The 14,681-nt window shown below is 37.3% G+C and overlaps 4 protein-coding genes and 1 non-coding gene across 11 annotated transcripts; 2 read left to right on the top strand and 3 right to left on the bottom strand.

The window, feature by feature from the left end:
- Positions 1-60: 60 nt before the first annotated feature.
- Positions 61-2,091, top strand: AT4G32470 (Cytochrome bd ubiquinol oxidase, 14kDa subunit). 2 transcript variants are annotated; one of them, NM_179153.1, is made up of 5 exons: positions 116-308; positions 420-577; positions 1,192-1,239; position 1,290; positions 1,601-2,091. In NM_179153.1, exons 1-5 carry the CDS (start codon positions 215-217, stop codon positions 1,603-1,605), a joined length of 306 nt encoding a protein of 101 aa, NP_849484.1. In that variant the 5' UTR covers positions 116-214; the 3' UTR covers positions 1,606-2,091. The 2 variants fall into 2 exon arrangements, with proteins under 2 accessions (NP_194973.1, NP_849484.1); NM_119399.3 differs by lacking the exon at position 1,290 and having other exon boundaries at positions 61-308.
- A 4,186-nt stretch (positions 2,092-6,277) lies between these two features.
- AT4G32460 (choice-of-anchor C domain protein, putative (Protein of unknown function, DUF642)) lies at positions 6,278-9,044 on the top strand (the record flags this gene model as incomplete). Of its 4 annotated transcripts, NM_202932.1 has the most annotated exons (4): positions 6,362-6,523; positions 7,139-7,636; positions 7,748-8,327; positions 9,028-9,044. In NM_202932.1, the coding sequence occupies exons 1-3, from the start codon at positions 6,451-6,453 to the stop codon at positions 8,272-8,274; spliced, it is 1,098 nt and encodes a 365-aa protein (NP_974661.1). In that variant the 5' UTR covers positions 6,362-6,450. The 4 variants fall into 4 exon arrangements, with proteins under 4 accessions (NP_567894.1, NP_001329630.1, NP_974661.1 ...); NM_119398.4 differs by lacking the exon at positions 9,028-9,044 and having other exon boundaries at positions 6,278-6,523; positions 7,748-8,511; NM_001342153.1 differs by lacking the exons at positions 6,362-6,523; positions 9,028-9,044 and adding an exon at positions 6,530-7,012 and having other exon boundaries at positions 7,748-8,274.
- Positions 8,431-10,383, bottom strand: MEF8S (Pentatricopeptide repeat (PPR) superfamily protein). The gene has a single exon (NM_119397.2). The coding sequence runs from the start codon at positions 10,216-10,218 to the stop codon at positions 8,605-8,607; it is 1,614 nt and encodes a 537-aa protein (NP_194971.1). The 5' UTR covers positions 10,219-10,383; the 3' UTR covers positions 8,431-8,604.
- Positions 10,384-10,834: 451 nt separating this feature from the next.
- MIR419 lies at positions 10,835-10,940 on the bottom strand. The gene has a single exon (NR_142388.1). It is a non-coding gene; the product is annotated as a microRNA ath-MIR419 precursor (primary transcript).
- Positions 10,941-11,086: 146 nt separating this feature from the next.
- Positions 11,087-14,629, bottom strand: AT4G32440 (Plant Tudor-like RNA-binding protein). Of its 3 annotated transcripts, none has more exons than NM_202931.2 (4): positions 14,497-14,625; positions 13,617-14,042; positions 12,663-13,352; positions 11,087-12,048 (listed from the first exon to the last, which is right to left on the bottom strand). In NM_202931.2, exons 2-4 carry the CDS (start codon positions 14,013-14,015, stop codon positions 11,956-11,958), a joined length of 1,182 nt encoding a protein of 393 aa, NP_974660.1. In that variant the 5' UTR covers positions 14,016-14,042; positions 14,497-14,625; the 3' UTR covers positions 11,087-11,955. The 3 variants fall into 3 exon arrangements, with proteins under 3 accessions (NP_974660.1, NP_194970.1, NP_001190890.1); NM_001203961.1 differs by lacking the exon at positions 11,087-12,048 and having other exon boundaries at positions 12,641-12,913; positions 13,038-13,352; positions 14,497-14,629; NM_119396.2 differs by lacking the exon at positions 11,087-12,048 and having other exon boundaries at positions 12,211-13,352.
- Positions 14,630-14,681: the final 52 nt, after the last annotated feature.

The raw sequence follows: 14,681 nt of genomic DNA, 5'->3' as shown, positions 1-14,681 counted from the left end.
CTTAAGGCCCAAATATTACTACGTGAGTACGTGACCTATATATGTCAAAAATACGTGAAGCTTAGATGGGCCACTTAAGGCCCAAATAAATACGTGAAGCAGAGCTTATGTGATTATTTCCTCTCTCAGGTCAGGAGTTGTTGTAGACACAGCAGCTTGGTCTCTTTCATTGGCACAAAGAGAGAAAATCTGAAATTGAGAGAGACAGAGAAAAATGGCGTCGCTTCTGAAAGCATTCATCGATCCAAAGAAGAACTTCCTCGCTCGTATGCATATGAAAGCCATATCTACTCGCCTTCGCAGATACGGTCAGATCTCTCTCGATCCATAACCCTAATTTCTGAAATCCGAGTTTGTTGTCAATGTTCATGAGTGAATCTGAATCTGCTTTGTTTTGTTTGGTTTGAATGATTAATTAGGTCTGAGGTACGATGATCTGTACGATCAGTATTACAGTATGGACATCAAAGAGGCTATGAACAGATTGCCCAGGGAGGTCGTTGATGCTCGTAACCAGCGTCTCAAGCGTGCCATGGACCTCTCCATGAAGCACGAGTACCTCCCCAAGGATCTTCAGGTATAATTCTTCATTCTCTATTTCTTTGGATGAAATTGATGTTGTTAGAATCAATCTAGAATATGGATAGGTAACCCAGGCATTTGAGCTCGAATATTGATTAAATGCTAGAAAAATGAAGAAATTAAGATATCAAATTGAAATCGAAACTAGTTCATCAGAAGATATTACTTTACTTTGGGGATTTTGTGATTGTGGAGCTTAGATGTATATAAACTAGTTTATGCATAGTCTATGCTTGTCTCTTGCGTTACTGTGTTTGTTCTGCTGTTGCTTGAGATTATTGGAAATTTTGGATTGATGAAAGGTTGAATCCTTGTTACATCTTTTTTTTTCCCTTTCAATAAAGTAAAGTGGTGTTTGCATGTATACTATTGTATTACTCTATGGTTTAGACTTTTCGATTTTTGTTACTTTCTTATTTGATGTTGTTATTAGATAAGAATGTAACTGTTATTATTGCTGGCTTAATTAAGCTATCAAAAGTTCACAACTTTAAAAGTATAAGGCTCTTTTAGTTTTCCAAAATTGATTAAGCTATCAGAAATTGCAACTGTTAGGTAGTGTTGTGGATATTGTAACTTTCTTATTTGATGTGGTTATTTCATATACAGGCGGTGCAGACCCCATTCCGTGGCTATCTTCAGGACATGCTTGCTCTTGTAAGTCTCCTTTTTGATGAACTAACATAGAAATCATTATCTGCGTCTAGGGTAGGAACAATCAAACTGCAATTCAGTGTCATAAAAGCGTACTATTCCTTCTTGAAGTAAAGTTTCCTCTTTCTTTTGGGCCTATCTGCTTCCCTGCATTGACAATGATGAAAACTTTGATGAGATGCATGTCTTTTCCTTCGTTATTTGAAGCAATATGTTTTTTTCAGATCTTCAATTTCCCTATTTCATGAAGTATTGCATCATAAAGAAAATGTTTGCAATGTTTGAAAAGTTCTGAGTGTAACTTTTCTGTAAGGATAGCCCATCATCGTTGTCATCATCCCTGTCTTTATGTTGTGATTTGCAGGTTGAGAGGGAAAGCAAGGAACGAGAGGCCTTGGGAGCTCTACCACTATACCAGCGCACACTCCCATAAGCATTCCTTTCCCCTTTTCTTGTGGTCAACGCTGCTTCTCTGCATAAATCTGCAACATTGATATTTTGGTGCTCACTTTCTGAACAGAGCTATTTACTATTTGAAAAAGCATAAATCTGTGATAGTTTTCCTAAGTGGATATGTTGCTAGTTACATTTTTATCGCTTTTGCTGGCTTGAATAAAATCGACGACGCAACTCAAGTCTGTCTCGATGATTTATCATTTTCGAGGTCTGGTTTGCTCTTTTATTCTTATAATTGGTCTCTCAGAATCGTTTAAGTTTTATGCATTGAAATGTAGAAGTGCCATGATTCCATATTCTTGGGAATTTGGTCGAGCCATGTTGATGTATCCTTTGCATTGACAGTTTCATGTGAGAAATTAATGGGAGAGAATTATGAGTTTATTAGGCACCGATAAAGCCAGTCGTTGAACTGTCCAAGTCTATGGTATGGGACTATGGGTGTGTGTTTTCTTTTTGTCTCTTAGTTCACTGAGTTAAAAAGATAGGAAGGAATCATCCGTACTATTATTATATGATCGGCCTTGGCAACCGAAAATTCTTACGTTGAGTTCAAACATAATCGACGAATACACAAAAAATCTACTTGTGGAGGAGATAAACCGGCAAGTGTAAGAAGATGGAAAGAGATCCTTTGGGCATATCGGGGAAATGAAACTTGGATTTCAAAAACTAACTTATTATAACTTATCGGACAGGGTGTAAAATCATTCATTCATAAGATAGAGAGACCCATGTTATGTATATAAATATTTCATATCCAGAAAAGAGCATTTGCATGTGAGTGTGTAGACTGAAACTCAAGCCTTTAATAGATTCAGGCCAGATCTATTCTTTTAGTTACCCATCTTCCTCTCTGTCCCCTCTCTCTCTCATCCTTTTCTTTTGCTCACTTTCGTTTAGCCAACCACAAATGTTAGAAATATGGATTTGAATTTAGAGATGAGATGGTAACAAGAAGATTAGATGAGTTAAGACTCGACACAAATTCAAGTATATTCCCTAAAATGATGTTTTTGGTTCGACTTCTAGGCTAGTTTTGAGGGCTTTACAAACCATCATATGAAACTATGAACATTGTGGCAACCAAATGGAGAATCAATAGATAAACTACGAAAGTAAGAAGATGTGTTGTAGACAAAAACATGCGATCTTGAATGGTCCATGGAAGTAAAAATTAAGGTTGTACACAAGGTGGATACTCATTACTGACAGAGACAGATGTGACATATAAAAAGGGTCAGTCTTAGTTTCATATTATTGGTTTTAAGATTGGTGTATGTTTTGGATATTTACTTTTTTTTTTGGGGGGCTGTCTTTTGTTTTTGCTAAGAAAGTTATAATGAAGGTTTAGGTGTTACAATAAGACCTAGAGTAAGTGTTCCTTGGCAAAAAAGAATAAAAAAAACAAGGAATCATTTGGATTCTACACAATCTCAGAGAAAAGAAATAAAGATTAGGATTCTTTAGCTGAGCCAAAGTGACATAAGATTCTTGAACTTCTTTCGCTTCCGCCTAACAGTAATGGAGTTTTTGATAAGCCGGTCTACTTCCTTGAAGATTGTAAGCGGCATCACTACGATGTTGTTATGGATGAGGTTGTTCCTTTGTCGCCAAACACTGTAAACCAGGGCATGGACAAGCAGCAATCGAAGGGTCTGCGGAGAAGCACGATTCTTTACCCTAGCTAGACCAAAGTATTAGATCCTGCCATTCACCAAAGACTTGTGGGGACAAGTGCAGACGTTGCAAGGCAAGAGTCCATATCGTTCTCGCAAAGGAGCAGTGGAGAAAAAGATGATCGCGTGTCTCCTCCATTCATACACAAAGGCAGCAGTCAGTGTTAATCTGCATTCCCCAAGACGCAAGTCTTGATCTTTTTGGGGCTGTCTTGTCCTTTTCTTCTATGTCTTCTCCGTTATTTCGCTCCCATGCAAACAATTTCTTATCATCACTCTTTTTCTATCAACATTCTCTCTACTCTTTCCTGAGTAAACTATTTACAATTTTCTTTCTTTTTGTTACCATATAAATAAATTTCCCATACAAGTAAATTAATTAGTTCTGAATAACAGATGTGAGATTGTAATTTATAACAATTGGCTCTCAAACTTGATAGGTAGTTAAATAATTGTAGTATAATAAATAGTTGATGTTTTAAACATATATAAAAATAATCTAAAACAACTATGATGTATATGACATTGCCGTTGCCCGTTGGCACCACAAGTCAAGGTTGTGATTTCATAAGTTACATTAAATAGTTTGGCTACAGATTTGAATTCTACTAAACTAAACATTAGTAATTTTGCAAATCAAGAAAGACGATATATAGTCAAATGTCGTTTAGTGGTCCACTTTCCCATGCATGTATGGCTAAATCTTTTTAATAGTAATGTGGATCCAGGGTTAACATCAAGCCAAAGTTACATGGCTGTGTGGCCCCGGTTTTATGGCCGAAAATCATAAATTTAGGTTTAACCACCAAGTCAAAACACACAGAGTTATACGTCCATCTTCATACAATTAAAATCTTTTAACTGAACCTAACTTTATTCAGACTACTTAACTCATACATGACACCTATAAACATTTTGTGTTTACTAATATTTTTCCTTTTCCAAATTTTATCCAAAAAAACAATTAATTTCTTCTTAGTATTTTAGACCACTTTCATTCTAGATATACTGGTAGTGGTGACATGCATGGGAGAATTGACCACTTGGCCATTAACTCTAGACACACATATTAGACATGGAAGCTGCTTAATGGAACATTTTAGATACAATTGTCAAAACAAAAAATAACATATTAGCAACAATTGCATGTTAGAGATAAATAATGCATTATTTGATACACAATTTATACTTATACAATGCATGTGTATGTATTTATAAGCACACGCAATATGTTTTTTAGTACAATAATTTGTGCAATAAAAGCACCGCTAAGAGAGTCGGTGGCATTTGCAGTGATCCATCAATTCTGACGCTGCAGAGACAAAATTCGATTATTCTTTAAATTTTAAATATCATATATTGCTCTACATTAAATTATATATGTTCATGGATCAGATTTACGATTGACGACGAGCGAAGGATAACAATCCTTTACAAAGTATTTTATTGTCTATTTATGTTTAATTTTCTCATACTCTCCTTTTTTCCATACAATTTGACATAGTCTTCTATAGAAATTAATTTTGACACTCGAGAAAATTTTCTGTAATTGATACATGCATTTATTCACATTATGCTAAAAGTCCGACCACATTTATATCTAAGACTATAAGTATACTATAATGTAAAAAAGCCAATTATGTTTCATCGTTTAATTTATATAGTAATGGTTGGTTAGTTATTTTATTGTAATATTTCAAAAAAGTCCCAATATGCTTAGATAGTTTGTGATTATGTTGGTCATGTTCATCTATGGTTTTTTTAGTTTGGTTTAAGAATATCGATGATTATTTCCCGACAAAGGTGCAGACTAAATCTAAGAAAGCACATGATGATAAAAGTTGGAAAAAGACTAGTTAAATTAATTTAGATCGAAGTCGGACCATTATTTGTTTAAACTTTAAACTATTGAAGTAAACAAAGAGTCCGCATGGTTTTATAATTTATACTTCACACTTGGGATTGTTGGGGCATGTGTGATGCGTTTAACGATTCTAACAGTATATGAAATTATATTTTTTGGTCTTGTTATTTGTCTAAAAACCTATATTTTTCTCGTAAGAATATTGTAAGAGTTATTTTTCGAAAATTTAAATAATGATTCGATCAACACTTTTTCTCATTTTATCAAACCCCTTTGATTGAATAGACCGCTAAAACAATTTGCTTGATTGGTCTTTCTTACAACGACTAAGTTACAAATGTGACTGAAAGTTACCGATCAAACCCATGAAAAAAACTTGAGCCCATATACCTTGCTATGGATTTGGCACACAGACCAAGCTTTCGAAGCAACTGTTTGGTTGATTCGGAATTGTTTTCTGATAATAAATAATATTTATATTATTCGTTATGTGTTTGTGATAGGATAACTCGGAACATAAGCAACTTTAACTTGTGGCGATGCGAGAACCAATGTGAAATAGGCATGTGAGAGACCACATTGTCCCACAGCTTTTGTCCTCTTCACCCCCGCAATTATATTACCATTAATTAATCACATAGTTATCGTTTTCCAAATCGTAATATACATATCGTAGTTGTTCATCTTTAATCTATTTTCGGTAATCTAACAAAAAGAAAGATATCTCGTAGTGAAAATACGAATATCAGTGCTTTTTATGCAACAATTATGACATTAGGTATCGTTACTCAAAGTTAAATGAATACAATCTAGACGACGCTTAAAAAACGAATAGATGATGGAATCACGACTTAACACTAGAATTACCATGGAATATAGGCAATTTGCGAATTTATTCAACCAAACCAAAAATCGACAGTGTTATTTAGTCAAACCTTCTAAGAAAAAGTGACCCATTTCCAAGGAACGATGAATAAAAAAACCGGACCAATGTTGTTCCGACATAAGTCACTAGTGGCAAAGTCATAATTTAGACAAAGGAAAGGGGCCTTTCTTGCACAATTTTGCATATAAGAGCTCTCTCTCCTCCTCGTTCTATTCCACTCCCACTAAACATTCCTTCTCTCGCTCACTCTTCTCCAATCCTTATTTTATTTTTTGAAAGTTTAAAATTTTATACAACATATCAATTTGGGGTAGAAAAATTCGAAAGAAATGAAAGAGATGGGAGTGATAGTGCTTCTTCTCCTTCACTCGTTCTTCTACGTTGCCTTTTGCTTCAATGATGGTAAATCCCTCGTTCTTTATCTTTTCCGTAGAAATCTCGCATTTTCGTATCTTGTCTATATACTAGCCAAACCAACAAAAGAAACTCGTAGTGAGTTCCAACAATATTCTAGTATTTAAGAAATTCGTGTTATAAAAATTTGTACAGCTTCTTATAACTTGTGTGTCCAAAATTTTGTTTGTCGTCAAAATAATTCATTTATATTGCACCACAAATCATGAAGAATGACCTATTAGCTTGACGAACATGTTGAACACTACGCCGAGACAGATCTGTAAATGCACATGGTGTTTAGTCAATCGTTTTCAATAAATGTGTCACTAAATTACCCTCACCTTCCCATCTGTAACTAACCTTTTTAATCATTTAAATATTTCATACTTCCAACTTTTTATTCAATTATTATACACTGATCACTTGTTTATTCATATACAGATCTAAAATAGCAAGATTGAGAATTTGTTTACCTAGAATCACTGTCAATTTTAGGTGACTAGATGCAGTTGAAGTTCAAATATTATTGTCAGCAAATCACTATCGTTTAAATCAAATTTCACAACAAATCCCTAACTAGTTTTGTTTTTGTAACTTGATTACATTAACAAAACAAAACAGGACTACTACCAAACGGTGACTTCGAACTCGGTCCACGACATTCGGACATGAAAGGAACACAAGTTATCAACATAACAGCAATCCCAAACTGGGAACTCTCAGGCTTTGTCGAGTACATTCCCTCAGGACACAAACAAGGCGACATGATCCTTGTCGTGCCTAAAGGCGCATTCGCAGTACGTCTAGGCAACGAAGCCTCAATCAAACAAAAAATCAGCGTTAAGAAAGGGTCGTACTATTCGATAACGTTCAGTGCTGCTCGAACATGCGCACAAGACGAGCGGTTAAACGTTTCCGTGGCTCCTCACCATGCAGTGATGCCGATACAAACAGTGTATAGTAGCTCAGGTTGGGATTTGTATTCGTGGGCTTTTAAGGCCCAAAGTGACTATGCAGATATAGTGATACATAATCCAGGTGTTGAGGAAGATCCTGCTTGTGGACCTCTCATTGATGGTGTTGCTATGCGAGCCCTTTTCCCTCCTCGTCCCACCAATAGTGAGTGCTCTTTTCTTATACTTAATTTGGGGTCTCGTTTGAATAAAAATATTCTTAATGGGGCAAATACGGAAATATCTAAAACATGTTGGGTTTATTTTTGTTTTGCAGAGAACATTCTAAAGAACGGAGGATTCGAAGAAGGTCCTTGGGTTTTACCAAACATATCATCTGGTGTTTTGATTCCACCAAACTCCATCGACGATCACTCTCCGTTACCTGGTTGGATGGTCGAGTCTCTTAAAGCTGTCAAATACATAGATTCCGATCATTTCTCCGTTCCTCAAGGCCGTCGCGCCGTCGAACTCGTCGCCGGGAAAGAAAGCGCCGTCGCACAAGTTGTCCGCACTATCCCTGGAAAAACCTACGTCCTATCCTTCTCTGTCGGAGATGCTAGCAACGCTTGCGCCGGATCAATGATCGTCGAAGCTTTCGCCGGAAAAGACACGATCAAGGTCCCGTATGAATCGAAAGGGAAAGGAGGATTCAAGCGATCGTCATTGAGATTCGTCGCTGTCTCGAGTCGGACTAGAGTTATGTTCTACAGTACGTTTTACGCGATGAGAAACGACGATTTCTCGAGCTTATGTGGACCGGTGATCGACGACGTTAAGCTTCTCAGTGCTCGGAGGCCGTGAGCTTGCGGCGACGAGTTGATTCACGGGACAATGAATGATGACAGTCACTGTGGGTTTCTCGCGTCTAGTGAGAAATTGGGCTTTTAGGCCCAGTGGCCCACTGTTTTTGTTGTTGTTTTAAAGCTTAATGTTATTTGACAAAGAAAAAAGAAATTACTCTGGTCAATCATATCGAACCGTGAAATTTTATGATCTTGTGATTTAAGAATGTTTCTTCCTCACTGAGTGGACAAATACAAAACATCCTGCAAAAAAAAATGAACACTAAAACCATGTTTCCATTGTAATCCTTAAATGTGTGTTTGCTCCTCCTCTCTGTGTGGAAAGACGTTACCAATACTCTCTACAGGAGCAAACACCATCTTTCATATGGTGAAACCTCTTTGCATCTCGCGAAATCAACTCTCTCCCAACTATCTTTGACATCAACTTCAATGCGTTATGGCAATCTGCGCATACACGTAGATTTTTCATTACTCGTATTAACGAACGCGCAGGAGTGTCAAGAAATGTCGAGATGAAAGCGAATCTCTCATTATGATTGAAAAGGTTTTCGTCTTTGCTCTCTTGGTCCACGTCGTGCAATGCAAGTTTAGATAGAGGTACATAACCAATTTCTATCATATGCTCCTTTAAACTCTTCAATGCCATATACAACTCTCTGTTTTCTGGACGAGAAATATCTCCAGCTGCCATATATCGAATCCCATAATTTGGCCCTTTGGCCATTCTTTGTAATTTCTCTTTTACTAGGTCTGATGATTTCACAGGTACAAGACCCGCCTTTGACTCTTTGTTCAGTCTACTTGCATCAAGCTGCTCAACCATATCTTGACACCGGTCGCCAAGAATTAAATCCCCATGAACCCGTGATAGATTCATCAGGGTTTCCCACAAATCTACATTTGGTTCCATCGATTCAACAAATCTCAAGGCTTCATCTAAATAACCAGGCTCCGCCAACATTTTAACGAGGCTCACGTAATGTTCCATACAAGGGATAATTCCATACTCTTTGTACATGGACTCAAAGTGCAACAGTCCCTCGTTCATGTCACCAAGAACACCACACGCAAAGAAGATCTCTTTAAACATTTCACCATCAGGTTTGTTTCCTTCTTGTTTAAACCGAGAGAACGTATCAATGGCGTCTTCCCCTTGCCCATTCTTTGCAAAACACCTTATAACACCACACCAAGTCTCCAAGTTTCTCTCAGGCATACTATTGAAAACGGTTAATGCATCTTCCACAGAACCACAACCAGAGTACATTTCGATTATCGAGTTGTAAGCGCTGATATCTGAAATCCCAACCGAAGAAGTAATAAACTCATGAACAACTTTGGCTTCTTGTAAAGCTTGTGCATCTCCACAAAGCTGTGCTATCCAAAACAGTCTAGGTAAATCCACAACATAACCCTCATTTCTCCATGATTTAATAATTTCAACAGCTTTTTTAACCTTCCCTTCTCTGCAAATCGAATCCAATTCGTCCAACGAGCTATGACCACTATGATCTTGCTGAAAATGATTCCCACCAGTATTATTCTCTTGTGGAACTCCATTTCCAGTAGTTCCATACGAGGAACAACCATCACTACTTTGCCAATTTTGATTTCTCTGATTAATAATTTCACTATGTTCCCCATAACTCTGATTCCGATTGTATCCGTTTTGATAAAACCTATTCGTCGGATTCTGCCCAGAAACAGGGTTTAAGCTCTGCTCATATGAATTCTGCTGAAACCCACCAAGCGATTGTTCTCCACCGTTAAACCCATTTACATAACCAATGTGATGCGAAGAATTATCCATCGGATTTCCATTAGTAGGGTTTTCAAAACCCAATCTCAGCGCAGCTGTGCTCAGATAAGAAAATAAAGAAGAGTAGCGTAGCTTACAGGTAGAGCCGAGAAGCGAACCTCTCGTCAACGTGTATATCATTGGCCGGGGAGGAGATTGCTGATTGTCGCCGGGGAACAAAACCGGTTAACCGGAAGCAGAATCGATCCGATTAGAAGAGAAGAAGACCAACTTTATAAATCTGCGAAAGAAACTACAAACAGTCAAATGGGTTAATTTGCAGAGAAAGACGAAAAAAACGAATTCAATTTCTTCTCGATTCACAGAGTAAGCCGTATCAAGACGAACCTAAAACTCAGTTCCCTCCTATTCGTCACAAAAGCTAAAGAAGCTTCTTCTTTTTTTTTTTTTCCCAGTGAAACTCAGTCGCGTTTGTTCGGTTAACGAAAACAAAGGTTATCTTAATAACCCGGTATAACTCAGCATTCTAACCGTCTAATTTTGTCGCTGTCTTTAAATTGTGATAGGAAGAAAGAGATTGGCGAATTGGTTTATACTTCCACGTTACCGGTACACTGGTACGGTGGATTTTTACTTCCAACTGTATTATTCAAAAAATTTACAATAATAACAAGTTTTAAAAGTGAATTTAAGTTGAGATTTGCATCTTGTGTAGAATTAGAATGAAATTGCAGGTTCATGACTTGTTTTCTTGTTACTGCCAGTAGTTACCAGAATTGAGTCAGCTTTCGGTTTCAAATTTGATGCTAAGATGTCCTCTTGCAAGCAAGCAACCAAATTTTTTTTTTTAAAAAAAGACATCTCATTGCTCGTAATAACAACATCCTCAGCATTCATAATTTCATCACATAGAGTTTTTACTTCACAAGTTCTTATATCGAAGAGTCAGTTTTCATAACCATTAAAACATAACGCAAATCAATCAATATTGCCAGAGGTTGCATTGCATAAGTAGCAGTAGTAACTAATTGCCAAAGAAAGTCTGGTTGAAGATACGAAACTCGTTTTGATTCTATAAGCAAGCAAACTACTCAAGAAAAACATGTTAAACTTTGAAGAACCACGACACATCTTTCAAAAGGATCCATACCTTTGTGAAAATTAATGGATTCTGCTTCAGAGTTTCATACTGCCATGCAAACAACCTACCTTTGCTGGAGACATCTGAAGAGTGAGCTTGGACAATCTCCGATCACAATGCACATGCGACAAACTAAGTAAGAAAGCAGGCATGTGTTCCCGTTCATCTCGATAATTTTCCATGAAAGTAAGTCATGAGAACAAATCAGAATAACGAATCAACACCGATCACAAACACATTTTCTGGATGAGCATCTATTACATTAACCCCATTCATGCCATTGCACACTTACCTCTCAGTAGGCCACAACACTTATTTCCAGAAAGAATAAGCATCAATAGGCTATGCGTCTGGAAAAAACACCGAAAATAGAACCAATGTAACTGAAACAACGTTGTGTTCTACATCTAAACGTATTAGGCTTAGAGAGCTAGTAATAGTAAAAATATGGTAGCATCTACATCATGCACTTCTAAGAAAGCAACCAGAGGAGACACAACACCACAAAAGATAGCACCGCAACATATATCGAGTGAACGAAAAAGTGTAAAGAAATATTACTCAGAACTTGACATGATGTCAGCAAAATTATCCAACCAGACTGCAAATAAGGAAGCCTGCTCAAACCACAGCATTCAGTCCCTGTGGACAAAGTAGACTCCAGGACACCTGAAAGAAGCCCCTGAAACAAGCCGCAATATCAAGATAGCGACAAAATAAAAATGGCATAGAAGTCAGTTATGTTTTGAGGGAGAACAGGTATGGTATTGCACCACTCAGATGGTCAAGGGAGAAGGTGTAAACCCCAGCATCAGAGTTAGACCTCTAGAAGCAAAAGGTCTGCATGCCCGGATAAGGCAACATTGTTCCTGAAAAATGCAGGGGGAAATCAATATTGTTCAGAGGAATGACTAGGAAACTCACACTAACACATTTCATAGAGCTACAGGAAGGAGCACTCAATAGATGAGACATTCAGACTTCATATTGCACTGAAGTAAAATCCACATAGGAAAATACGATTGACCCATCTTGTTATCAAGTATATCAACACACAAGTGTGGAAAGTTAACACGAAACGAGGAACAGAAAATCGTGCTATAAAATTGATATTACAGATTTAATGAACAGAAGACAGCCCTTCAAAATATGACATCTCAGAGTATCGATACATGAATTTTGCTTTAACATCCTCCAGGAATTACAATAAAGGAATCTAAGGGAAATCTGATAAAGCAATAGAAAAGAACCTCGGAAACTTTCATTCTAATCAGAATTTCCATACATACTTGTATCTGCTGTCTATACACTTATAAAATCCACTGGAAAAAGAACAATATATGACAGTTGATTCCACATTTCAGGAAAGTATATCCAAGACAGGTAGATCAGACTTGACCATAGAAATCAAAAAGAAAAATTTGAATTCTGATTGATACTAACAAAATTGACTGCGGGTACCAGTAGATATCAAATTTCTTACCTCCATCAAATGTTCATCATCTGATATATTAAGAGAAAGACGAAGATCAGTTAATGATGCTTCTTGCTCCCAACTTAGGGGACCAGAAGAAAATAATTCCCCCAGAGTACTGCGGTAAGAATATAGTTCCGACCTACAAGAATTTCTTGCTCCATCACCAACTGATGAATGTTTCCACCTTGGTTCTTCCCCCAGGCCACAAGAAGATTCAGCATCGCTGCTACATGAGTCTGCCTGTTGAGTAGAGCCATCTAGCATACAAGGTGGCATGTTACTCTCATCATAACTAGTAGCACTACAACTACCAACTGAGCATACATCGCTATCAGAACAATCATCAGCACGAACACTCTCACTAAACCCTTTTGATCTTACCCTGACAATTTGACAGTAACCAGTTTTGTGATTGTTTAAGGAAGCTTGCACGTGAGATTTACCACCCCTGTTTTCTGGTCGGCAAGAAATGGCATCTACCTTTTGCTGCTGTCCTTCTTTTTCCAATGAACGCATCTTCTTAGGGTTTCCTGTACATGATTCAGCACATTCAGACCAGTTGTAAGGTGACGGCCTCTTTAACAATCTAGCAGAGACCACGCTAGGCTCGTGGAGAGGCATGCTGTTCCTGTGGGGCTGTAGCTTCTGATGTACGTCTGATCCAGTCAGTGTGGATGACTTCAGAGAACCAGATATCTGAGAAAATGATTACAAGCCAGTTAGTCAACATGTAAGCTCATCAGCACATTAGTTAAAAAATCATTTCAAACAAACAATATCGTAGCAAGACAATGCAGATTGCCACCCCCAACCAGACCCAGAACTTCTTAGAAATGGAAGAGGGGACATCATGACTAAGCCGGAAATCTTAATGGAGAAAAGAAAAGAAAAAAAGACATTAACAAGAGTATATTAGATGTAAAAAGTGAGAGCATAACATATAGGATGAAAATAAATTACCTTTCCAATTGCAACCCATCTCTCATCTTGCCACGACTTTCGGGCCCTGAGGTTAACTTTGTGAAATGTGAGTTCTTCTGGAGTCCCAAGTAAGCGAACCACATAGTAATGTCCAGATAACTCCTCTCGAACTGTGGCAGCTTTCCAGGAAAAATTATCAAGAACTTCCACCAATTCACCAGTATCCCATCTCTCAACATCCACAAGTGGAGGACAAGGCCTAATTATCTTCCTTGGAACTTTCTCCATAACTGCCTCCTCGTGTTCAATTTGGAAAGAGTAAAATCTAACATTGTAGGTATGTCCATTACCCGAGACAATCTCAGCACATCGCCACGCACCATAAGGCGCCTCTTTGTTGCTAAATACCTCAACTCTACTTCCTTTTCTGATTCTCATGATTGTTTACTCAGTCGACTAGAATACCTGCAAAAGAGAAATATCCATATGTGAGCAAACATCCAAAGCAGAAGATCATACATTCTTAATAAAACAAACAACTCTAAAAACATATAGTTTGATGTAATAATCCACAAACTCTGGAACACAGATCATAAGAAAGCCGCAACAAAATTTAGATGAATCAGTAAAATTATGCGTAAACAGAAAGAAGAACCAACGTAATCGCGATCAATCACAGGAGATACAAGCTAAGCAAGATTAATCCAAATTTACTTCCAAACAGATTCTTCAGACAGCAAGAATAATTCGAATTAGGACAAACCAAAAAAACTTCCAAACGATTGAAAAGGGTATCGTAAAATCAATAAACAGCGAAGAATCTCGATCCAATTGAAACAACTTTCATAGAGATCGAAGGATAAAACACCAATATTGAAACAATCAACAAAAAGGGAGAAAAACTGAAACAAGAGATCACCTTCTGGAATGTCTGAATGAGACTTTGAACTCCCGAAGTTTTTGAATTTCTCTCTTAATTTTCCAGAGATCGTGATCGAAAACTTGAAAGAGAAATTGGGGATTAGGGTTTCGGGTAAATGGAATTATGGAAAACAACAAATTGTGCGTTAAGAAATTTATATAATTTGTTTATTTTTATTTTAT

This window comes from Arabidopsis thaliana, chromosome 4 (assembly GCF_000001735.4).
Source record: "Arabidopsis thaliana chromosome 4, partial sequence".
NCBI classification, from domain to species: domain Eukaryota; kingdom Viridiplantae; phylum Streptophyta; class Magnoliopsida; order Brassicales; family Brassicaceae; genus Arabidopsis; species Arabidopsis thaliana.
This window is presented reverse-complemented; position numbering and strand designations above follow the sequence as displayed.